This window comes from Tamandua tetradactyla, chromosome 18 (assembly GCF_023851605.1).
Source record: "Tamandua tetradactyla isolate mTamTet1 chromosome 18, mTamTet1.pri, whole genome shotgun sequence".
In the NCBI taxonomy this organism is placed as follows: Eukaryota; Metazoa; Chordata; class Mammalia; order Pilosa; family Myrmecophagidae; genus Tamandua; species Tamandua tetradactyla.
This window is the reverse complement of record NC_135344.1, coordinates 76,521,484-76,546,289: the sequence shown is the minus strand read 5'-3', so window position 1 is coordinate 76,546,289 and position 24,806 is coordinate 76,521,484. Positions and strand designations below refer to the sequence as shown.

Sequence of the window (24,806 nt, the reverse complement as noted above, 5' to 3'; positions counted from 1 at the left end):
AGATATTTCATGCAAACAACAATCGGAGCAGGAGTAGCTATACTAATATCCAACAAGTTAGACTTCAAATATAAAACAATTAAAAGAGACAAAAAGAAGGACATTATGTAATAATAAAAGGAACTGTTCAACAAGAAGACATAACAATTAAATGTTTATGCACCAAACCAGAGTGCTCCAAAATACACGAGGCAAACACTGAAAAGAGAAATAGATGCATCTACCATAATAGTTGGAGACTTCCGTTCCCTGCTCTCATCAATGGACAGAACATCTAGACAGAAGATCAATAAAGAAACAGAATTTGAATAATAGAATAATTGAACAAGACTTACCAGACATTTATAGAACATTACACTCAAAACAGCAGGATACACCTTTTTTTTTCAGGTGCTCATGAATCATTCTCAAGGATAGACAATATGCTGGGTCAAAAAACAAATCTCAATAAATGTAAAAAGATTGAAATCATATAAAACACTTTCTCAGATCGTAAAGGAATGAAGTTGGAAATCTATAACAGGCAGAGGGCCATAAAATTCACAAATATATGGAGGCTCAACGACACACTCTTAAACAACCAGTGGGTCAAGGAAGAAATTACAAGAGAAATCAGTAAATATCTCAAGGCAAATGAAAATGAAAACACAAAATATCAAAATTTATGGGATGCAGCAAAGGCAGGGCTAAAAGGGGAATTTATTGCCCTAATACCTACATCAAAAAAGAAGAAAGAGCAAAAATCGAGGAATTAACTATTCATTTGGATAACTAGAGAAGAACAGCAGACTAACCCCAGAGCAAGCAAAAAGAAAGAAATAACGAAGATTAGAGCAGAAACAAATGAAATTGAGAGCATGAAAACAGTCGAGAAAATCAACAAAACCAGAAGTTGGTTCTTTGAGAAAATCAATAAGATTGATGGACCCTTAGCAAGGTTGACAAAAAGAAGAAGAGAGAGGATGCAAATAAATGAAATTAAAAATGGGAAAGGAGATATAATGACTGACCCTGCAGAAATAAAGGAGGTATTGAGAGGATACTATGAACAACTTTATGATAATAAACTAGACAACGTAGATGAAATGGACAACTTCCTAGAAAGGCATGAACAGCCAACATTGACTTAAGAAGAAACAGAGAACCTCAACAAACCAATCACAAGTAACAAAATTGAATCAGTCATTAAGAAGCTCCCCAAAAGAAAAGCCCAGGACAAGATGGCTTCACATGTGAATTCTACCAAACATTCGAGAAAGAATTAGTACCAATCCTGCTCAAACTCTTCAAAAAAAATTGAAGAGGAGGGAAGGCTACCTAACACATTCAGTGAAGCCAGTATCAACCTCATACCAAAGCCAGGCAAAGATACTACAAGAAAAGAAAATTACAGCCCAATCTCTGTAATGAATATAGATGCAAAAATTCTCAACAGAACTCTTGCAAATCGAATCCAGCAGCACATTAAAAGAATTATACACCATGACCGATTTGGATTCATCCCAGGTGTGCAAGGATGGTTCACCATAAGAAAATCAATTACTGTAATATACCATATCAACAAATCAATGCAGAAAAACCACATGATCACCTTGATTGATGCAGAAAAAGCATCTAACAAAATTCAACATCCTTTCTTGTTGAAAACACTTCAAAGGCTAGGAATAGAAGGGAACTTCCTCAACATGATAAAGGGAATATATGAAAAATCCACAGCTACCATCATCCTCAATGGGGAAAAACTGACAGCTTTCCCTCTAAGATCAGGAGCAAGATAAGGATAGCCACTGTCACCATTGTTATTCAACATTGTGTTGGAAGTTCTAGCCAGAGCAATTAGACAAGAAAAAGAAATACAAGGCATCAAAATTGGAAAGGAAGAAGTAAACTCTCACTGTTTGCAGTTGATATGATACTATATGTCAAAAACCCTGAAAAATCCACTGCAAAACTACTAGAGCTAATAAATGAGTACAGCAAAGTGGCAGGTTACAAAATCAACACTAAAAAATCTGTAGTGTTTCTATTACTAGTAATGAGCAATCTGAGAGGGAAATCAAGAAAAAAAATTCCATTTACAATTGCAACCAAAAGAATAAAATATTTAGGAATAAGTTTTACCAGGGATACAAAAGACCTATTCAAAGAAAACTACAAGAAATTGCTAAAAGAAATCACAAAAGACCTAAATAAATGGAAGGGCATACCATGTTCATGGATTGGAAGACTAAATATAGTTAAGATGTTAATTCTACCTGTTCTAGTTTGCTAGCTGCCAGAATGCAATATGCCAGAAAAGGAATGACTTTTAAAAGGGGGAATTTAATGAGTTGCTAGTTTACAGTTCTTTGGCCAAGAAAATGTCCCAATTAAAACAAGTCTGTAGAAATGCCCAATCAAAGGCATCCATCCAAGGAAAGATACCTTGGTTCAAGAAGGCCAATAAAATTCAGGGTTTCTCTCTCAAGTGAGAAGGCGCATGGCAAACATAGTCAGGGCTTCTCTGTCAGCTGGAAGGGCACATGGCGATCATGGCATCATCTTCTAGCTTTCTCTCCTGGCTTCCTGTTTCATAAAAGTCCCCAGGAAGCATTTTCTTTCTTCATCTCCAAAGGTCAATGGCTTGTGGACCTTCTACTTTGTGGTGCTACAGCATTCTCTGCTCCCTCCGAATCTCTCATTCTCCAAAATGTTTCTTTATAAGACTCCAGAAACTTCTCAAGACCCACTCAAATGGGTGAAGGCATGTCATCACCTAATGCAACTTAACAACCACTCTTGATTAAATCACATCTCCAGGGAGATGACCTGATTACAGTTTCAAACATACAATACTGAATAGGGATTAGTAGAAGCGGCTGCCTTTGCAAAATGGGATTAGGATTTAACATGGCTTTTCTAGGGTCCATACATAATTTCAAACCAGCACACTACCTAAATTGATTTATAGGTTCAATGCAATAGCAATTAAAATCCCAAAAACTTACTTTTCAGAAATAGAAAAACCAATAACCAAATTTATCTGGAGGGGCAGAATGCCCCGAATAACTAAAAATATCCTGAGATGCAGCTAGAAGGAAAATATGAGGTGATAGTATGGTAGCCCATGACAGACTCTGGGATCTGTCCTGTAACTACTTCTTGAAGAGCGCATTCAAAATTTGCTGTTTTATTTCTTTGCTTTATATATATATGTTATACTATACAATAAAAAATGTTTTAAAAAATTGACCCCCAAAAGAAAAAAATAAATAAAGATACAAGTGCTGGAGAACATGTGCAGAGAAAGCTATAGCTAATCATTGTGAATAGGGAAGTAGAATGGTGCAGGCCCTCTGGAGGGCAATGTGGTGGATCCACAGGTGGCTAAGTATCCTACGACCCCATTATTAGGTATATACTTGGAAGAATAAAGCAGAACACAAATAAATATTTGCACACTGGTGTTTATGGTGGTATTATTCATGATTGGCAATGGATGCAGGTAGCCTAAGGGTACATTGACTGATGAACAGAAGGGCAAACTGTGGGGTACAGATACAACAAAAAATTACGTGGACAAATATGCAGAAAGGAATGAAATTTGAGGGCATTATGTTGAATAATATAAGACAGAAGCAAAAGAACAAATACTGTATGGTGTCATTAATATAAACTAACCACAAAGAGCAAACTCTGAGAATTGAATTTAAGAGCATAAGCTATCAGGAGATAGAAAGTGGGCAAATATTGGGGAATCGATGGTTAAGGAGTACAGGATATTCAATAAGGTTCATTGTGAAGGTTCCTAGATTGTAAGCTCTTACAGCAGTCACGTTTATTCTAACTTCTGAGATACTGCACTCTTTGTGTATAACCTCGTAGTTCCCTGGAACTTTAAGTATCTGTGTGACACCTGAGACTCAGAGTTAGAGTTCTGCAGCTCTGCAAGTCAGCATTACTCCCTACAGCAAACGTTAAAGAAGCTGGAAGAGAGATCAGACTTCAGTTAAGAGATATGAATGAAGCAGGTCTTGTTAGGACTAAGGTAAATAATAATATAACTTAAACGATGATATTGTCTGTATTTTAAAACTCCAACTTCTGCTTGAAAGCAAAGGAAGAGATGCTTATTTTGTCCAAAATTTAAAATTTCTGTAGCACTATGCCTAATTTAACCTCTCTGGTCGGTGTATTTAAACAACCTAATTACATGGAACCTAGAATAGGGAATGAGATCTTGTTACTCTATACAGGTTACTGCAATCCCCTGATACATTCCAGAATATTTGGGACAGAAAATAAAAAAAAAAATTTTAAGTTCTCTTAAGGGACTGAAGAAAAAAAATGTGGAAACATTAAATTTCCCCACCTGGGGAATACCTTATATTCTCACAAGCATCAGAGACTCCCAATCTTGAAGCTTGCCTTTATGAAACTTAATTCTGCAATGGCAAAGCTAAGCCTCCTTAAAATTATGCGTAAGAGTCACCCCCTAGTGAACCTCTTTTGTTTCTCAGTTATGGCCTCTCTCTTTAAGCCAACTCAGCAAATAAATTCACTACCCTCCCCCTTACATGGAACATGATTCCCAAGGGTATAAGACTCCCTGGCATTGTGGGACATGACTCCCAGGGATGAGCCTGGCCCTGGCATTGTGGGGTTGAGAATGCCTTCTTGACTGAAAGGGGGGAAATAAATAGAACAAAATAAAGTTTCAGTGGCTAATAAATTTCAAATAGAGTTGAGAGGTCATTCTGGCGGTTACTCTTAGGCAGGCTTCAGGCAGATATTACATATTGATATATTATGTCAAGCCCCAACCAACAATATTCCTGAAAACTCTAAAGAATACCTTGGGCTATATCTAAGACTCTAAATGTTTTATTTAGTAAGTTTATTTTTTATTATTTTTTTATTTTTTTAAAATTTTTTTATTAATCAAAAAAAAGAAAAGAAATTAACACAACATTTAGAAATCATTCCATTCTACAAATGCACTCAGTAATTCTTAGTATCATCACATAGATGTATGATCATCATTTCTTAGTACATTTGCATCGATTTAGGAAAAGAACTAGAAAAACAGCAGAAAAAGATATAGAATGTTAATACAGAGAAGAGAATTAAAATAATAATACTAATAGTATATATATATATATATATATATAAAGGAAAAAGAAAAAAACAAAAACAAAAGATACAAACACACAAACAAACAAACAAAAAACCATATTTCAGGTGCAGCTTCATTCAGTGTTCCAACCTAGTTACATTACACTTAGGTATTATTGTGCTGTCCATTTTTGAATTTTTGTATCTAGTCCTGTTGCACAGTCTGTATCCCTTCAGCTCCAATTACCCATTATCTTACCCTGTTTCTAACTCCTGCTGGTCTCTGTTACCAATGTTATATTCCAAGCTGATTCTCGAATGTCGGTTCACATCAGTGGGACCTTACAGTATTTGTCCTTTAGTTTTGGGCTAGACTCACTCAGCATAATGTTCTCTAGGTCCATCCATGTTATTACATGCTTCATAAGTTGAGTCTGCCTTAAAGCTGCATAATATTCCATCGTAGGTATACGCCACAGTTTGTTTAGCCACTCGTCTGTTGATGAACATTTTGGCTGTTTCCATCTCTTTGCAATTGTAGATAATGCTGCTATAAACACTGGTGTGCAAATGTCCGTCTGTGTTTTTGCCCTTAAGTCCCTTGAGTAGATACCTAGCAGTGGTATTGCTGGGTCGTAATCCATTCTGCCATTCTATGTCTTTTGATTGGGAAATTCAGTCCATTAACTTTTAGTATTATTACTGTTTGGATAATATTTTCCTCTACCATTTTGGCTTTTGTATTATATATATCATATCTGATTTTTCTTCTTTCTACACTTTACTCCATACCTCTCTCTTCTGTCTTTTCGTATCTGACTCTAGTGCTCCCTTTAGTATTTCTTGCAGAGCTGGTCTCTTGGTCACAAATTCTCTCAGTGACTTTTTGTCTATAAATGTTTTAATTTCTCCTTCATTTTTGAAGGACAATTTTGCTGGATATAGGAGTCTTGGTTGGCAGTTTTTCTCTTTTAGTAATTTAAATATATCATCCCACTGTCTTCTAGCTTCCATGGTTTCTGCTGAGAAATCTACACATAGTCTTATTGGGTTTCCCTTGTATGTGGCAGATTGTTTTTCTCTTGCTGCTTTCAAGATCCTCTCTTTCTCTTTGACCTCTGACATTCTAACTAGTAAGTGTCTTGGAGAACGCCTATTTGGGTCTATTCTCTTTGGGGTGCGCTGCACTTCTTGGATCTGCAAATTTAGGTCTTTCATAAGAGTTGGGAAATTTTCAGTGATAATTTCTTCCATTAGTTTTTCTCCTCCCTTTCCCTTCTCTTCTCCTTCTGGGACACCCACAACACGTATATTTGTGCGCTTCATATTGTCATTCAGTTCCCTGATCCCCTGCTCAAGTTTTTCCATTCTTTTCCCTATAGTTTCTGTTTCTTTTTGGAGTTCAGATGTTCCATCCTCCAGTTCACTAATTGTAGCTTCTGTCTCTTTAGATCTACCATTGTAGGTATCCATTGTTTTTTCCATTTTTTCTTCTTTGTCCTTCACTCCCATAAGTTCTGAGATTTGTTTTTTCAGATTTTCTATTTCTTCTTTGTGTTCAGCCCATGTCTTCTTCATGTCCTCCCTCAATTTATTGATTTGGTTTTTGAAGAGTTTTTCCATTTCTGTTCGTATATTCAGCATTAGTTGTCTCAGCTCCTGTATCTCATTTGAACTATTGGTTTGTTCCTTTGACTGGGCCATATCTTCAATTTTCCGAGCGTCATCCATTATTTTCTGCTGGTGTCTGGGCATTTGATCAGATTTCCCCGGGTGTGGGACCCAGCTGGTTGAAAGCTTTTTCTGTGGAATCTCTGGGCTCTGTTTTTCTTTTCCTGCCCAGTAGGTGGCGCTCGTGGCGCTCGTCTGTCTGCACGGCAGTCGGCCCGGGAAACCGCGCGTGGAGGCGGGGGTCGCTGGCCGCCGCGGCTTGGGAGAGTGCCGGTCCTAATTGCCCAGCTGGCCCGAAACGCCAAGCGTGAGGGGAGGGCCCCGCTATCCAACGTTCCCAGTCAGACCGGGGAGCCACGTGCGTGGAGGGGACCCCAGTCGTCAGCCGCCCTGGCCGGGAAAACGCGTGCCCCTCGGGTATCTCACCGCAGCAGATTCTCCCTGCCCGTTCAGCCGTTCCAGAATGGGGTACGCTGTCTTTTTGGTCTCTGTCGTGACTCCGGGAGCTGTTTCGTATTGTTTCTGTTTCTTTAGTTGCTTTTCTGGAGGAGGAACTAAGACCCGCGCGTCTTACTAAGCCGCCATCTTCTCCGGAAGTCAGTAAGTTTATTTTTTCATAAACTTAAGGCCTCTAGATTGTTCCTATGCCAGATAAGATCTGAAACCCAGAGGTACCAGTCTCTTTAAGAACATCAGTGAGTTTCATTCCTCTGTCCCATAAAGCATATATCCTTTTCCGACATGAAGAAGCTAAAATGGTCATTGCCCGGATATTCCTGAATTTGGGAGAATGATCACATGAGACAGAGGAGGTTTAACTGAGAAATTAGGATTAACAAATGTTTATGATTTCTGACTCATTATATAGATAATTCTTTTTCTTTCAAGTGTTTCAGAATAACCAGGAGGAAATTCCTGAAATTGTTAACCTGTAATCCAGTAGCCTTAATCTCTGATAATGCTTGTATAACTATATAACTTTTATTTTGTGACCATGTAATTGTGAAAACCTTGTGACTGACACTCCCTTTATCCAGGTAGATGAGTAATAAAATAAAGACATGCATAAAAAAATGATAAAATGTTGGGAATATGGGGGAAAACCCTATGTAAACTATGGGCAATAGTTATAATACTTTTGCAATAATCTTTCATCATTTGCAACAAATATAACTATTGTTAAAAATAGTTGAATTACAAAAAAATTGTAACACATTTCCCACACCAAAGCAAGTGTTGGCGATGGGGTGGTGTATGGGAATCCTGTATTTTTTGGATGATTGTTCTGAAAAGCCATAACTTCTCTAATAAAAAAAAATTTTTTTATTAAATCCTGAGAAAGAAAAATGAAGTTGGAGGTCTCACACTACCTCACTTTAAGGTGTATTATGAAGCTGCAGTGGTCAAAACAGCATGGTACTGGCATAAAGATAGATGTACTGACCAATGGAATCAAATAGAGTGTTCAGATATAGACCCTCTCATCTATGGATGATTGATCTTTGATAAGGCAGTCAAGCCAACTCACCTGGATCAGAACAGTCTCTTCAATAAATGGTGTTTGGAGAACTGCATATCTACATGAAAAAGAATGAAAGAGGGTCCGTATCTCACATCCTATACAAAAATTAACTCAAAATGGATCAAAGAGCTAAACATTAGATCTAAGACCGTAAAATTTTTAGAAGAAAATACAGGGAAATATCTTATATAACTTGTAATAGGAGGTGGTCTTCTATATCTTATACCCAAAGCTCGAGCATTGAAGAAAGAGATAAAAGGAAATTCCTCAAAATTAAACACTTTTGTGCATCAAAGAACTTTGTCAAGGGTGGGCCATGGTGGCTCAGCAGGCAGGAATGCTTGCCTGCGATGCCAGAGGACCCGGGTTCCATTCCCAGTGCCTGCCCATGTAAAAAAAGAAAAAAAAAAAAAAAGCTTTGTCAAGAAAGTAAAATGACAGCCCACACAATGGGAGACAATATTTGGAAATGACATATGAGATAAGGATCTAGTATCCAGAATAGACGAAGAGATTGTTCAACTTAACAAAAAGAAAAAACTCAATCATAAAATGGGCAAAAGACATGAACAGACACTTCTCAGAAGAGAAAACACAAATGGTTAGAAGGCACATGAAAAGATGCTCAATTTCCCTGGCTATTAAGGAAATGCAAATGAAAATCACAATGAGATATCATCTCACACCCACCAGAATGGCCATTATCAATAAACAGAAAATTGTAAGTGCTGGAGAGGATGTGGAGAAAGGCAAACATCCACTGTTGGTGGGAATGACAAATGGTACAATCGCTGTGGAAGGCAGTTTGGTGGTTCCTCAGGAAGCTAAGTATAAATTGCCATATGATCCAGCAATACCATTGCTAGGTATCTATTCAGAGGACATGAGAGCAAGGACACGAATGGACATTTGCACACCAGTGTTTATAGCAGCATTATTTACAATTGCCAAGAGATGTAAACAGCCAAAATGTCCATCAACAGACAAGTGGCTAAAGAAGCTGTAGTATATATATATATACTACGGAGTATTTTGCAGCTAGCTATAAGATAGAATAAAATCATGAAGCATGCAACAACGTGGATGGACCTTGAGGGCATTGTGCTGAGTGAGATCAGCCACAACAAAGCAACAAAAACTGTATAGTCTCAATGATATGAACTAACATTAATGAATGAATTGGAGAATTTTAGTTAAGAACAGAGGTCATCAGGATATAGAAATAGGGTAGATATTGGGTAATTGGAACTGAAGGGATACAGATTGTGCAATGGAACTGACTGTAAAAATTCAGAAATGGATAGCACAATACTACCTGATTGTAGCACCATAATGTAAGTACACTGAATGAAGCTGAATGTGAGAATGATAGAGGGAGGAGGGCTGGAGGCACATATGAAACCAGAAGGAAAGATAGACGATAAAGACTGAGATGTTATAATCTAGGAATGCCTAGAGAATACAATGATCGTGACTAAATGTACAAATTTAAAAATGTTTTTGCCTGAGGAAGAACAAAGAAATGTCAATATTTCAGGGTATTGAAAATAGATGGTCATTCATATTTTAAAATTTCAACTTCTGTGTGAGACTAAAGCAAAAAACGTTTATTTGGTACAAAATTTGTATTTTGAGTAGTTCATTTCCTAATATAACTTATATGGACAGGTTGGTTGAACACCATAAGCACATGGAACCTTGAATAGGGCATGAGATTCTGTAGGTTTGTCCAGTGTGATACCTCGATAAATCCCGGTAGTGAATAAACAAGTATTTGCAAAGTCCCCTTGAGGCAATAGCGAGAAAGGGGGAAAATTCAACTTCCCCATTTGGAGAATTCCTGATATTCTTGCAAGAGTGGGGACAACCAAATCAATAGGCTGGGCTCTCAATCTTGGGTTTGTTCATATGAAACTTATCCCTGCAAAAGATAGGCTAAGCCTACTTAAAATTAGGCCTAAAAGTCACCCCCAGAGAACCTCTTTTGTTGCTCAGATGTGGCCTGTCTCAGCCAACAAGCCAACCAAACTCACTGCCCTCCCTGCCTCTACATGGGACATGACTCCCAGGGGTGTAATCCTCCCTGGCAATGTGGGACAGAAATCCTAGAATGAGCTGGGACTCAGTATCAACGGATTAAGAAAACCTTCTTGATCTAAAGGGGGAAGAGAGAAATGAGACAAAATAAAGTGTCAGTGGCTGAGATATTCCAAACAGAGTCGAGAGGTTATCCTGGAGGTTATTCTTACATGTTATATACATATCCCCTTTTTAGTCTAAGGTGTATTAGAGAGGCTAGAGGGAAGTGCCTGAAACCTTCGAGCTGTGTTCCAATAACCATGTTTTTTGAGGATGATTGTATAAAGATATAGCTTTCACAGTGTGACTTTGTGATTGTGAAAACATTGTGTCTGATGTTCCTTTTATCTACAGTATAGACAGATGAGTAAAAGATATGAATTAAAAATAAATAAATAATAGGGGGAACAAATGTTAAAAAAAAATGATGATACATGTGGAAAAATGTACCTATTGCAAACTATGGACTATGGTTAACAGTAATATTTTAATATTCTTCCATTAACAGTTAACAAATGTGCCACACCAATGCTATCGGTCAGTGGGTAGTTGGGGGGGAGGGATAAGGCATATGGGAGGATTTTGGTTTTATTTTTTATTTTTATTTTCTTTCTGGAGTAATGTAAATGATCCAAAATTGATCATGGGGCTCTATGCACAACTACTTGATGATACTGTGAGCCAGTGATTGTATGCTCCAGATGGCCTGTATGCTGTGAGTGTATCTCAATAAAATTATATTTTAAAAAATGAGGTGTAAAAATATTGATCAAAGCAAAATAACATTCAAGAATAAAATCATTAAAAGTGAAAAAAAAATCAACTGGCCGTCAATTCTACTTCATTGATCCATATGTGTATCTTTGTGCCGGTGCCACCCTCTGTCAATTACATTGTTTGTAGTAAATTTTGAAATCAGAAAATGTGAGTCCTTCTATTTTATTATTTTTCAAGATTGCACTGGCTATTCTGGATCACCTGCAATTCCATTTGGATTTTAGAATCAGTTTGTCCAGCTGGGATTTTGATAGGGATCAGTAGATCAAATTCGGAATATTGTCATCTTAATGTTAAGTCCTCCAATCCATGAACATGGAATGTTTTTCCATTTATTTAGATCTTTATTTCTTTCAGTAGTGTTTTGTAGTTTTCAGAGTTTGTTTTACATTTCTTTTGTTAAATTTATTTGAATGCATTTTATTCTTTTTTTATGCTATTATAAAGAGAATTATTTCTTAATATCATTTCTGATTGTTCATTGGAAATTGTATAGAAATTTAATTGATTTTTGTATATCTATTATATCCTGAAACCTTACTTTACTCATTTTAGTTCTAGTAATATTTAAAATGGATTTTAGGATCTTCTGTATGAAAAATCACATCATCTGTCAATAGAGATATTTTTAATTCTTCCTTTCCTATTTGCATGCCTTTTATTTAGTAGTTTACAAATTGTCCTGGACAAAACTTGAGCACAAATGTTGAATAGAAGTGGTGAGATTGGATATCCTTGTCTTTTTCCTGATCTTAGGGGGGAAAGCATCCAGTTTTCACCATTTAGTATGATGTTTAGTGTGATGTTGAGAGATTTTTTTGGTGGATAAAGGGATCTGGTTGAGGGAGTTCGTTTCTATTCCTAGTTCATTTAGTCTTTTTATCATGAAAGGATGTTGGATTTCGTCAAACGCTTTTTCTGCATCTATGTGATTTAAAATTTTTATTCCATTGATATGATGTATTACATTAATTGATTTTCAGATATTAAATAAACTTTGTATTCCTGGAATAAATACCACTTGGTTGTAGTGTATAATTATTTTTATATTTTGCTGGATTTAGTTACTAGTAATTAAAAAAAATTTTATTGAGAAATCTTCACACATGCATTCCATACATGGTGTACAATCAGTGGCTTAAAATATCATCACATAGTTGTGTATTCATGACCATGATATTTTTAGAACATTTACCTCACTCCAGAAAAAGAAAAAAAAAGAAAAAACTAATACATCCCATACATCTTACCCCTCCCTCTCATTGACCACCAGTATCTCCATCTACCTAATTTATTTTACCCTTTGTCCCCCATTATTTATTTTTTATCCATACTTTATTACTTATCTGTCCATACCCTGGATATAAGGAGCATCAGACACAAGATTTCACAATCACACAGTCACACTGTAAATGTTGTATCTTTCTACAATCCTCTTCATGAACCTAGGCTACTGGAACACAGCTCAACAGTTTCATGTTCTTCCCTCCACCCAGTCCAGTACACCATAAACTAAAAAGGTATATGTATATAAGGATAAGAATAACCTCTAGGATGACCTCTTGACTCTGAAATCTCTCAGCAACTGAAACTTTATTTCATCTCATTCTCTCTTCCCCCTTTTGGTCAGGAAGGCTTTCTCAATCCCTTGATGCTGGGTCCGGGCTCACCCCAGGATTTCTGTCCCAAGTTGCCAGGGAGATTTATACCCTGGGGAGTCAATGTCTTACGTAGTGGGGAGGGCATTGATTTCACCTCAGTTTGCTAGCAATTTGTTGAGGATTTTTATCCATATTCATAAGAAACATTGGTCTGTAATTTTCTTTTCTTGTGATATCTTTGTATGGTTTGGATATTTCCTTCATGAAATTATTTGGGAATTGTTCCACCTGCTACTACTTTTTTTGAAGCATTTGTGTTTCTCAGGCTCTGTTCGCTTTTCTTCATTTTTCTTTCTGCTCCCCAGACAGGATGATTTCAACTGTCTTATATTTAAGTTCACTGATTGTTTCTTCTGCCAGCTCCAGTCTGTTAATTGACCCTTCTTGGGAATTACATATTTCTGTTGCCGTAGTCTTCAGCTCTGTTTGCTTCCTTTTCATGATTTCTGTCTCCTTATTGACATTCTCTTTGCATTTATCTATCATTTTCCTGATTTCCTTTACTCTTTTTTCCATGTTTTCCTATAGCTCTTTGAGCATATGAAGGACTTTTTTTATGACAGATATTTCCTTGAATGTCAGAATGCTGAGAGCTAATAACAACAACAACAAAAAAAAGTAAAGAAAAGAGAAGGAGGGAAAAGAGAAACCACGTTTCTCAGACTTTGCAGATTGGCCTATACGAGTGCTCTCCTTCAGAGGTTGTCTGTCCTAGCAATAAGTTTAAGGATAGCCCAAGGCACAATAGAGCCCTCCCTGATCCTTTCTGCACATGTACCTTGTTCTGGGCATGCACATGCAGCTCTAAGAGTTCTCCTCGTTTACACAGATCCAAATGTCCCCTTTCTCCAGTCCCCTGCCCAGCATTGCATGTTCCACAGCCCACAAACCTTTGCCCCTGTAATTTGATTGTTCTATAGTATTTTGTAGGAGAGCTCTGTGATCTGACTTCCACATGCAGGGCAAGTTCTGGTATGACAGACTTGTGATGAGTATTCTGGACCACCCCACAGGCTGCCACCAGAGAGACTGACAGACATGTGCTCCAGTATATGCATAAGGTTTATTCTGCTCCCTCTGGAACTGGGACCAGTTCTGGATTAATCTCTTGAGATCTTTTAATATACTTATGTTACTTTATAAAAACTTCACTATTTAATAGTTTTCATGTCTCTGAAAGAATTTTATTTAATAAAGTATTAACATTGTAAGTGATTTAATTTTAAAATAATTAAAATAAATTCAAAGTATAAATACTATACTAATACGCTTTTATTATGTCATGTTCATTCTCTTGCATAATGGCCTGTTTTCTTGAGTGGGAGAGAAGTAGCATCTCTCCATCTGCTTATAAGAATGTTATATAAGTGAATGTCCTCTATCGTATGTATTAAATCAGAATAAAGGTTCTGAACAATTGTCCTAAATTATCTGGAAGGTTACCTCAGTGCTGTAGGATTTATAAACCTACATCTAAGAAAAGTAAAAGTTGCTTCTGCTAAAATGAAAAAAAATCTATACAATATAGCTAACACTGAAAATGTCTGTGGCATTATGACAATATCACAGCTGAAGAATGGCCATTACTTACCAAATTTTGCAAGGGAATATTTTCATACCATTAAAAGAGTAGCATTAGGAAGATTTTAGACTTAAAATATTTCTTATAACTTTAGGTTGAGATCTGGAGAGTCATAGCTTTTAAATTTTCCTGTCAATGATTTTTTTTAATGTCTCAAGGTGGACTTTGATTACTAGGCAGAAAATAGGTATAAGGGCTACATTTCTAGTTCCTGAGAAGAATGGACATGTGTAGCAAAAAAGGGAACGAAATTGTATTCCATTAATGACCCTTTACTGAGGAAGGGTCAAGAGGACACAGGAATTCAAGTCCTAGGAAAAGCTGGAGGAAAAAGCACAACTAAGATATCAGAAGCAAAGTCTCCCTCTATCCTTCCCTAAAAGTGACCAAATTCACAAATTCATTGTGTTTAATTCATTGCTTATTTACTTGAACTAAAAGATGTTAGTCATATAACATAACTAACCTTCGAAGAAAAATGAGCCATCAACAAGATTAGAGTGGAATGCAACAGCCAAGAGCAGGCCCACCGCTCTGTCTGCTGGAGTACATCAAGGAAAAGAGTCAAGAAATGGGGGTGTTTTAATAGTTCAGCTTTTGTCATCAGCAAAATGTGATTTCATTCTGAAAATGGATTTTTCTCTTTAACTTTACACAACTCAAAACTCCCCCTTCTTAAAGGTTTTATTTAAAAGTCTACATTTTTAAAGCAATGATTGTCAAACATTAGTTATTTTGTGCCTTGTTTTGTTTTTTGTTTCCCATTGGAATGAAGAAGTAAGTTACTGCTTATCCTAAATTTTGAAACCTGATGAGAAGTAGGTAATATGCCTAAAAAAGAGGATGTGGAAGGTTCATGTTGTAGGAAATATATTTGAATTATCTCTGACAATTAGCAGTAATTTAGGGTAAGTCACTTAACCTCCACAGATTTCAATTTCCCTACGTGTAAAATTAGTGGCTTGACCTAAGATTTCCCCATTTACATCTATGAGGTCTTTTCTAAATAGAATCTTCTTAACTTAATAGTGAATAATTACATTTACATTCAGAATCTGAAAATCACATACCTATATTGGTTTTAAAATAATTATTTCAAGTGAGAATCACATTAAGAAGGTGAAATATGATTATAGTTTGGCTTAGTATTTGCCCAGTTCCCTCATGAACATGCTGATTTACTACTGTTCATATATTATACTTGGTTTTTCTCAGTGGGAGTGTAACCTTATGCCATCAAGGTAGGCTAGGTAGATTTATAAACAGATGTTATAGAACGAAAATGTTGTAGAAAAGACTGATTTAGGATATAACTTAATAAAATGGTATTCGTCCATATTTTCTAAATGTTTTCCAACAGGAGATGTTGCTATAGGAAAGAAAAAGTTAATTTTCTATAAGTTCATGACCAGAGTAAACCAATTTTGTTCTGTGCCTCTCTGGCCTATATATTTCTAGTTCTGGCTATAAGGTCATGTGCAAGTTTTCATGACTGATTTTAAAGATTTTTTACTAACAATCGATTACCATAATTATGACAGAAGTTTCATACTGCCTTTAGGAGTGACAGTGGAGTCTGGCCTCCATAGGGGAGCGGTAATGTAAAACCCTTTGCTGGGGATGGAGTCCCGCAGATGACGGAAGAATATGATGGGCAGGGGGGAGGCCCCACCTCTGGGAAATCCCCACTCTGGTGAAGTAGAAACACGCAAGGCCAGTCTAGGAAGATGTGCCCTCCTCACTTTATTTCAGTTAAAGTGTTTTAAAATATCAAAAACTGTATTAGTCATATTGGTATGTTCACATTTAAAAGCCTCTGGAATGAGGGATGGAGTGTCAGGAGTCTTCCTGTTGTCCTGTGTAAGTGTAGAGAGACATTGCAACATAGTGGAAAGGCTGTTCAGGAGGCCTGGAAGCCAGGTTCCACCTCTTGCATTTGCTGGTCCTGCATTTTGCCCTGGGGCTGTACTTTCTCATCTGTAAGATTTGTATAACAATATCTGACCCTTCAAGTTGTGTAAGCAAGAAGAACACTTTCAAAGTAGAAGATGGCACTACAGAATTACAGTTTATAACTATATAGAGTATAATTTATGACACCGAATAATTATGGTGTTCTGTTTTTTCCCTTCTGGTACACTTTTCTAGGTGAATGTGCCTCTTAGGAGCAGTTGTCTGGATAAGTTTGGCCTGCACAGGCTCATGTGCTCCAGGAAGTCTGTGTCCCCGGAAAGACTCAGAGCAGCCTGGACAGCACATCAGAGTACAAAGCATGAAGTACATTTAGTCTGCAGAAATGATAAGTACATATGAGAAAAATTTTCAAGGATTCCATTTTGTAATAAATACAACAAAATCAATGAAAACTAAAGTCTTACTCAGAGGAACACTTGCCTCCATTTTTCGCAGATCTAAGACCACTTTGAGAAAAGACATTTCATGTTGATTTGAATTGTTGAGTCAGATATTTCAACTATATAGAAAAGTGGTGAACTACAGAGTAAAAAATAAAATCAGTGACAAATTGGAACAAAATATACTGAACAAAAAAGGCATTTGAATCTTTGAATTTGATTTGAAAATGAGAAAATGGGGTGGTGGTGAGTGATTCCATGGCATTGCTTCAAACCCACAGAGAATCTCTTTCCTGGTAGCCTTTTAATTGTCAGCAATCACTTTCAGAGGCTTGTTAAGTATTCAGGTGTTCAACCTACACTCAAGTGTTCAGAAATTGGATTATTAGATAGATAGACAGACAGGTACAGATAGAATGATAAAGTAAGTGTGGCAAAATGTTAAAATTGGTATATGTGGTTATCTGGAGGGAGTGGGGGTATGTTGTAGTTCTCTGTGTGGGGTTTGTATTGTTTTGGTAACTGTCCTGTAAGTTTGAAAGTATTTAAAAATAAAATGCTTTAAAAAATCTAGCATTTTTTAATCTCACCCTTTTTCTTTGGGCTGAGATGAAAGGTTGTTAGGCAATAAGTCAAATCCACAAAAAGAAATAAAGAACACAGATAAAAGTAACTACATAGGTAAACAGAAAAGACAGGGTAATGTATTTTTAATTTGTAATTCTTTTATCTGATTTACAAGAAAATTGCAAAAAGCTTTCATTAGAAATCTGTGTTAATGTACATACAACGTATGAAGATATAATTTCTATGATAATGACTGTAAAATAGGAAGGGATAAGGAATGAACTTATTTACAAGCAAATGTTTTGTAATATTATTGAAATTAAATTAGCATTAATTCAAGCTAGATTGTTTTAAGATGTTAATTGTAACCCTCAGGGCAACCACTAATAAAATAAGTAAAATAATAATAGTAAAAGGATTTAGAAGGGAATTAAAACTGGAAAATGTGTATTTAATATAAAAGAAGTCAGTAATTGAGGAATATAGGGACAAAAAGACAGGATATGTAGGAAAGTGGAAGATCTAAATCCTATCTTTTCAGTAGTTACACTAAATCCAAATGAATCAAGAGTGGAGAAATTTTTTTTAAGCATGCTGGAACTATATGCTGTCCACAAAAGATACATTGTAGATTTAGAGACACAAAAATGAAGGTAAGAATAGAAAAAGACACACCATGTAAACAAAGTACTTCCATAATCTGATTTCTTAAAAGAGAGATGGACTGGATAGTCTAAAATCAGACCAAATTTAATTTAAGACAAAATTTGGACAATTAATATTGATAAAAGTGTCAATCTATTAGGAAGACATAATAATTCTAAAGATAAAAGCACCTAATAACACTGCCCAAAATATGCAAAGCAAAAACTCAGAAGTGGAGAGAGAAATAGAGAATTCAACATTAATATTTGGAAACTTCAATAGTATACTTTCAATAATGGGTATAACAATTAGGCCAAAGATCAATAGGAAATAGAAGACTTGAACACCACCACCAATCAGTTAGGCCTAACATACAACTATACAACACTCTAACCAACAAATGTAGAATACACATTCTTCTCAAGTGCGTATTCTCCAGAATAAACCATATGACAGGCCATAAAACAAGTCAGAGTAAATTTAAAATTGAAATTGTAAAAATGTATGTTTTCTGATCATAAGGGCATAAAATTAGAAATCAACAGAAGGAAATTTAGTAAATTCTAAAATATATGAAAATTTAAATGCACACTTTTTTTTTTTAAGTTTTTGTTTTGCAATACTTTCAAACTCACAGGAAAGTTGCAAGAGCAATGCAGGCCCCATGCAGAGGGCACCAACATGCCTCTACCCACCCCACCCCCAACCAGTGTCCAGGCTCACCAGTTTTAACATTTTGTCAATTTTGCCATTCATTTTATCTATCCAGCCAACATTCTAAATCTTTAAAAATCTCATTTTCTTTAATACAAACTTAATTTCAATGGTACATACAAAAGATGTTCCTATACCCACCATCCCTCCAACTTTATGTAGTTCTTGTCATAAATTACATGCTTTTACCTTGAGTCCTAAATCACTGATTTATTACATTTTATGCATCTGCCTTCTTGATCCTCTGGGATAAAAACACACTCTGAAATAAAAATGAGTCCAAGAAGAAATCACAAAGGAAATAAGAAAATACTTTTTAGAAAAATTAAAATGAAAATATAGTATAGGGAAATTTAACTGTGCATGCCTATATTAAACAAGAAAAATATCTCAAATCAGTATCCTAGACTATTCTGCTAAGAAATTTAATAAAGAAGAGCAAACTAAACCCAAAGCAAGCAGAAGAAAGGAATGGAGTAAAGTAAATGGATTAGAGTGTGGAGAAGAGGAATAATAGAGAAAGTCAATGAAAACAATATTGTTTCTATGATATAATCAGCATAATTAACAAACTTTAGTTAGATTGATTAAGGAAAAAAATGTAGGTAGGACTCAAATTATTAAAATTTGGAATGAAAGAGAGGATCTTACTACTGACCTTACAGAAATAAAAGGAATTATTTTTATGGCAACAAATTAGATAACCCAGATGAAATGGAAATTCTAGAAACACAAGCTATCTGACTCAAGAAGAAACAGAAAATATGAACAGACCAATAACAAGTAAAGAGATAGATTCAGTCATAAAAAATTAAAATTATCCACAAATTAAATGGCAGAGAACACTTCCCAATTGATTATTTGAAGTCATTATTATCCTGATATCTAAACTAGACAAAGACATTACAAGAAAAGGAAACTTCAGACCAATATCCTGTGGACTATAGATGCAAATTCCTCAACAAAATACTAGTACACTAAATCCAGCAACATAGAAATGAATACTTACCTTGCCCATGTGAGATTTATTACAGGAATACAAAGTTAATATCCAAAATTAATGTACTATACCATATTAACAGAATGGAGGAGGGATAAAAATAGACAATCACCTCAATAGACACAGAAAAGATTTTGACAAAATCCCATACCCTATCAAGGTTAAAAATCATGAAAAAAAAAATTTCAAGGGGTAATGAAAATCACATAAATGTTAATAGAATTATACTGTCTTAGTGAAAAAAATGTGTCAATTGTTCAGGTTATTTAATGATAGCTAGAATTCTTAAGATTTCCTTTTCCTTTTTTATTCTGTGTAAGGAAGAAACATGAAACAACATCCTAATTGTCATGTTGCCTCAACTTAATTCCAAGTAAGCTCACAAGGCAAGAAATGTACTTAAAAATCATACTCATGAATTTGTATTTTGTCAGAATTGCCCTTCTGTTTGTATGTGACATTTCTGCACTTCAATAACATGTTTTTCCTTTATACATTTATTTATATTTAAAAAATTACTGCTTAGGAAAGGGAAAATAGCATTGTGTTGCAAAGTGTTTTTAAGGCATACCTTTGAGTTGAAGGTTGGATTTGTGTCCTCTTCATCACTTCTAATTCCCTCTATCTTCCCTTCCTTCTTATCTTGGCAAGTGACTGGGCTCAGGGATTCACTTCTTGGTTAATTCATCTAACTTGCCCTTTAGGGATAAGGCAAGGACAAAAATTTTGACTTGTAGTTGTCAAACTACCACAAAGGAGCAATATCCCACAGGGCCAGAAGATGGTGGTGTTGTCTGTAAAAGTAAACCATTTTTCTGTATTCTGGATTGCTGGAACTATTTTCATCCTCTCTGAAAATCCGCTTAAAGTCGAAACTTTTAAGACAGCAAATTTTGGGACTTTTGTCCATGTTTTTAATTAAGAGTCTGTGTGTAAAATCACCACGTTAGGAATGAGATCTTTGCCTTTCAGGGCTTTGGCACACATAGATACTGCATTTTTTATAATGGATTAATTTTCCCCAAATTAAATCACGTTACTTTTTAAGGGGTTGTTTTTATCCCTTTAAGTGAAATTATTAGATGCCCATGGAGAAGGTTTCTCCCCTTCTCAGTGCAATCTCTTAACTCTTCCCTTATACCCTTTTTCTTCTTTTTCCCATTTTTTGCTTATACTGTGGTATCTTAAGTTTTAACAATTGACTTGTAATTTTCATTGAAGATGCAATTGTTGAAAGTGCCACTTCTAATATTGCACAGGAAAGTGTGTTCTAGAAGGTTTACTGGCACTTATTATAGGTAAATTTCTTGATGGATGCTTTCAACTGAAAGAGTTCTCCCACAGAGCTAGCCAGCCTTTTAGCCCACAGTAGAACATCACCAATAAAATTCAGTTATTAATGGGTGATTGTTTTAATAATTATGTTTTTATTGCGCAAATGTACTTAGTGGGTTCAACAAGGCTGGGGGGGTATTTATTTGGCGTCAGTTCAACGCTGTCACACGCTTCATATGCGCAGACTAGGTTAACTGAACGTTACAATGAACGTGATTTTTGAAGACATTATTATGCGAAGAGTTGCATAAATGTTGTAAATGAAGGTCGCTGAAACCGCCCTCTTCAAATTATTTAGTACGCGTGCAAAGACACCAGCCCTGCTCCTCGCGCTCGGCGCACGGGGGAGAAGAGGGCGCTATCCATAGCCCAGCGACTAAGTAAACCGTAAGAAATCCGTCCAGAGGGCAGGGGGTGCGGGCAAGAGGCCCGCGAGGCCGTGCGAGCGCAGCGCCGAGGCCACGGCGCCCGCCCTGGCCTGCATGGGAACGCAATCCAATTGGGCTCAGGGTGCGAAGAGAGTCGTGGCACGGCGTTCCCGGAGGGGATCAGTGTGGCATGGGGTGGTGGCAGGGGCTGAGGGCCAGCGGGGCCGCGGGGGCCGTCGTGGCCGGAACCGGACGGCGCCATTTGCAGGCTGACGGCAGCTCTCGGGACAGCCGCAACCCGACGGCTCCGGGCTGCCCAACCTCTCCCGGAGCGGGAGGTGAGGGGCGGGCCCGGGGGCCCAGGCGGGATCGGTGCACGGATGGCAGCGGCATGGGAAGCGGGTCTCCCGGGGGAGGCGGTGGAGGCGGGCTGTGGGGGCGGAGCCTGCCGGGACCCGGGTAGAGGCGGGGGCGTGGCGTGGCGGCGAAGCCGGCGGGGGCGGGCGTGGGGGCGTGGCCTGTCGCGGACGGGCGTGGAGGCGGGGGCGGGGCCGGCGGACGCCGTTGCGTAGCTACGCGCTGGCCGGGCTGCCGGGCTCCTGTCAGTAGCCGCGGCGGCGTCGGGAGTCTTCTCGCGGTTGTCTCGCTCGCCCACGGCTCGGCCCTCTCCTTGTGTCCCTGCGGCGACGCGCGCTCGGCCGGGGGTGGGGCGGCGGCCTCGGGAATGGGACGGCGGCGCGCGCGGAGACGTGACTCCTGAGCTGAGGGGACGCGCGAGCCGCGGTGCGCCCGGGCGCAGGGTGCCGGCGGGCATGGCGGAGCGCGGAGCGGCTGCGGGCGGCGAGGACGGGGGCCCGCCGGACTCGCTAAGCCTGGAGGAGATCCTGCGGCTCTACAACCAGCCCATCAATGAGGAGCAGGCGTGGGCCGTGTGCTACCAGTGTTGCGGCTCTCTGCGTGCCGCCGAAGCCCGCCGCCGGCCCCGCCGCAGGGCCGCCTCGGCCGCGCAAATCCGCGTCTGGAGGGACGGCACCGTCACGTTGGCCCCCACGGCCCGCGGCGCGGGTGAGCCGCCCCCTGCCGCGGGTGAGCGCCTCGGGCCTTGCGGGGGGCGGGGAGGGGCCCGGGGACTCCCAAGTCGGCGGAGACCCTCCTGCCGCAGACCGTGCGCGGGCCCGGGTCTTTCCATGGGGGATCCCAGAGACCTGCACCTCCGGGGACCACCCCTGCCGCGGGCGTGCGCGGGCCCGAGTCCTGCCACGGGGGAGGGGTCCAGAGATCTGCCCCGCCCCCCCCCGCCGGGGGTCTTCCCTCCGTGTGGGGCGGAGGTCCCTGTAGGTCTGAGCCTCGCGGGGTGGCACACAAAGGGGAGCTGTCCCGAGGGTGGGTGGGCCGTGCCGGGCCGTCTCGCGGGGAGGGACGTTGCTGAGGGCGCCTGTAATTTTGCAGACCACCACACGCCAGCTGTGCCCTGCTTGTTTGGAAAATTGCGTGGGTTGGGTCCTTTTGATGATCAGATATGTATGCGTATTGAAGTGTCTTGGCTATTCACTTGTTATGTTTGTAGTGCGATAAGGTACTTACTATAAAGGACTCATCATGTGAGATCTAGTCACGGATAGTTAATTCCGGTGTCAGGATAATTGCACCTTTCAGAATGAATAGTGAAGCAATAGTGTTTTAAGTTTGACAACAGTATTCTTTCGTTTGGAAATACAAAAGCAGAAATCTGAGTTCAATTCTGCTATTTTGGGAGAAATGGAAAAAGGAAATAATTACTTTTGGCTCCTGAAAGTTAGAAAATTACCATTATTTACCTGTCCTATGTTAAAATTTGTTGTGGTGAAGAACGTAGGCTTGGGAAGTAAAAAGGTGACAGGTTGTCCAGGTAAGTAGACATGTATTTAGTTAGATCATTGTCTAATGGCAGTATGGTTATCACCCAACAGTAGCACATGACCAGGGCTTACTCAGGTGTTTACTGATGAGGACGAGGAGGTTGATAAGTTTCTACTTTCAATTTTTATTGCCTTTTCAAAGGCATGTCTGTTAAAAACAGAAAAACAATCCTGTCTTTTAGAAAGTTGATGGAAGTGTCAAATACTTAAGGTGAAAGATGCAATTCATAACTAGTCAGTAAAATGACATTTAATGAAAAGCTTTATCTAAATTGATTAAAGAGCATTGAAGATAACAGTTATTGATTCTTTCAGTTCCACCAGAACATTTTTTTCTTTTGTAGTGTACAGTGTTTTTATATAAACAGATTTTAGAATTTTTATTTGTTTAAAGCCAGGCTTTTATTCTTTTGGAATTATTTTATTTCAAATAGTTTTTAAATTTATTTGAGTTATTGATTGCCTTTAGACTTGGATTTGATGTTAATGGGAAATAAGTTGATTTCAACTTATTTACAATTTATTAAAATGATATGAAAATATGTATTTGTAAAACACAGCAAAATCATACTTCGGGAACTAGAATTTCAAGAAGAAAAATTGTTGTTTGCAATTTGGTTTTAGAAGCAGCATTGGTAGTGGTAATTTCTAGAAAGAACAAACCCTAGCTCACATATTTGTGTGTCTCCAACTTAATTCTAGAATAGTATAGCTTAAAATATGTTTCTAGACCACTAACAGTTTAGTGGTCAAGGACTGATAGATTCTGGTGTTAGGTTTTTGTTGTTGTTGTTGTTTAAATCAGAAGCTTATGTTGAAATGAATCTTACCTTGATGTAATGCACTATGGAGAGAATAGCGAGTAGAGTTGTTTTGCCAGCAGTGTTTAGGAATTTGTAATCTTCTTCCTTAGCTCTGCCCCAGACCTGCACTACTAGCTTTGGAGAGAGCCTCATCTAAGTTGTGATACGGTCTGGAGCATTTTAGGGCCTATTGACTGAAGGAATTTGGGAGGTTCAAACTAGAATACCGTTTGTATTAGTTCATTTCCTCCTAGGACTAGTAGACACATGGCTGTGGAAGATAAAATATCTTCTGAACATTTAGTCTTGATTCTTAAAAATTCTGAATGCTTTGGTACTGTGCACAAGTGCTTAAAATCTACTTTTAAGGAAAAATTATAATCATAGCATCTCCATTGTAAGAAGCATTTGGTTTTTTATTGTAAGGGGTTTAACCTGATAATTTGTAGTTGGCAGTGGGCAGCATTTAAATGTTTAAGTTGTCCATTGATTTATTTTTTAAATGAAAGCTTAGGGAAAGGGAAGTTAAGTGACTTTGTCAAGGACATACAGGTGACTCTGAGACTCGAATCCAGGCCCTTAACATTTATAGTATTATGGAGTGAAACAGATTTGTTTTGAGTTGGTATTATGAAACCTCCCCTTCCTAGCTTGAGCAAGTTCTTCAACTCCCTGAGAAGAGCATTTTCATCTGTAAAATGAGAATATACCTCTTTTTTCCGTGGGGTAGACGTTT

At 38.1% G+C, this 24,806-nt stretch overlaps 2 protein-coding genes across 18 annotated transcripts in view; both read left to right on the top strand.

The window, feature by feature from the left end:
• The window catches only part of CEP76 (centrosomal protein 76), a 59,835-nt gene extending 42,548 nt beyond the window's left edge, over positions 1-17,287 (top strand). For 2 of the 4 annotated variants that reach the window (XR_013165309.1, XR_013165310.1), the window contains exon 14: positions 16,535-17,287. Coding sequence is in view for 1 of the 4 variants with exons in the window: in XM_077136042.1 (XP_076992157.1) it covers positions 16,535-16,551 (17 nt within the window). In the remaining 3 variants the exon portion in view is untranslated. The remainder of the gene's footprint in view (positions 1-16,534) is intronic. The other 2 variants (XR_013165311.1, XM_077136042.1) reach the window with 2 other exon arrangements.
• A 3,343-nt stretch (positions 17,288-20,630) lies between these two features.
• SPIRE1 (spire type actin nucleation factor 1) overlaps positions 20,631-24,806 on the top strand; it is a 362,107-nt gene continuing 357,931 nt past the window's right edge. For 8 of the 14 annotated variants that reach the window (XM_077136026.1, XM_077136028.1, XM_077136025.1 and 5 more), the window contains exon 1: positions 22,175-22,455. In XM_077136026.1, coding sequence (XP_076992141.1) covers positions 22,182-22,455 — 274 coding nt within the window. In that variant the 5' untranslated portion in view covers positions 22,175-22,181. Of the gene's footprint in view, positions 21,389-22,174; positions 22,456-24,806 lie in introns of those variants that run through there. The other 6 variants (XM_077136039.1, XM_077136038.1, XM_077136029.1 and 3 more) reach the window with 4 other exon arrangements.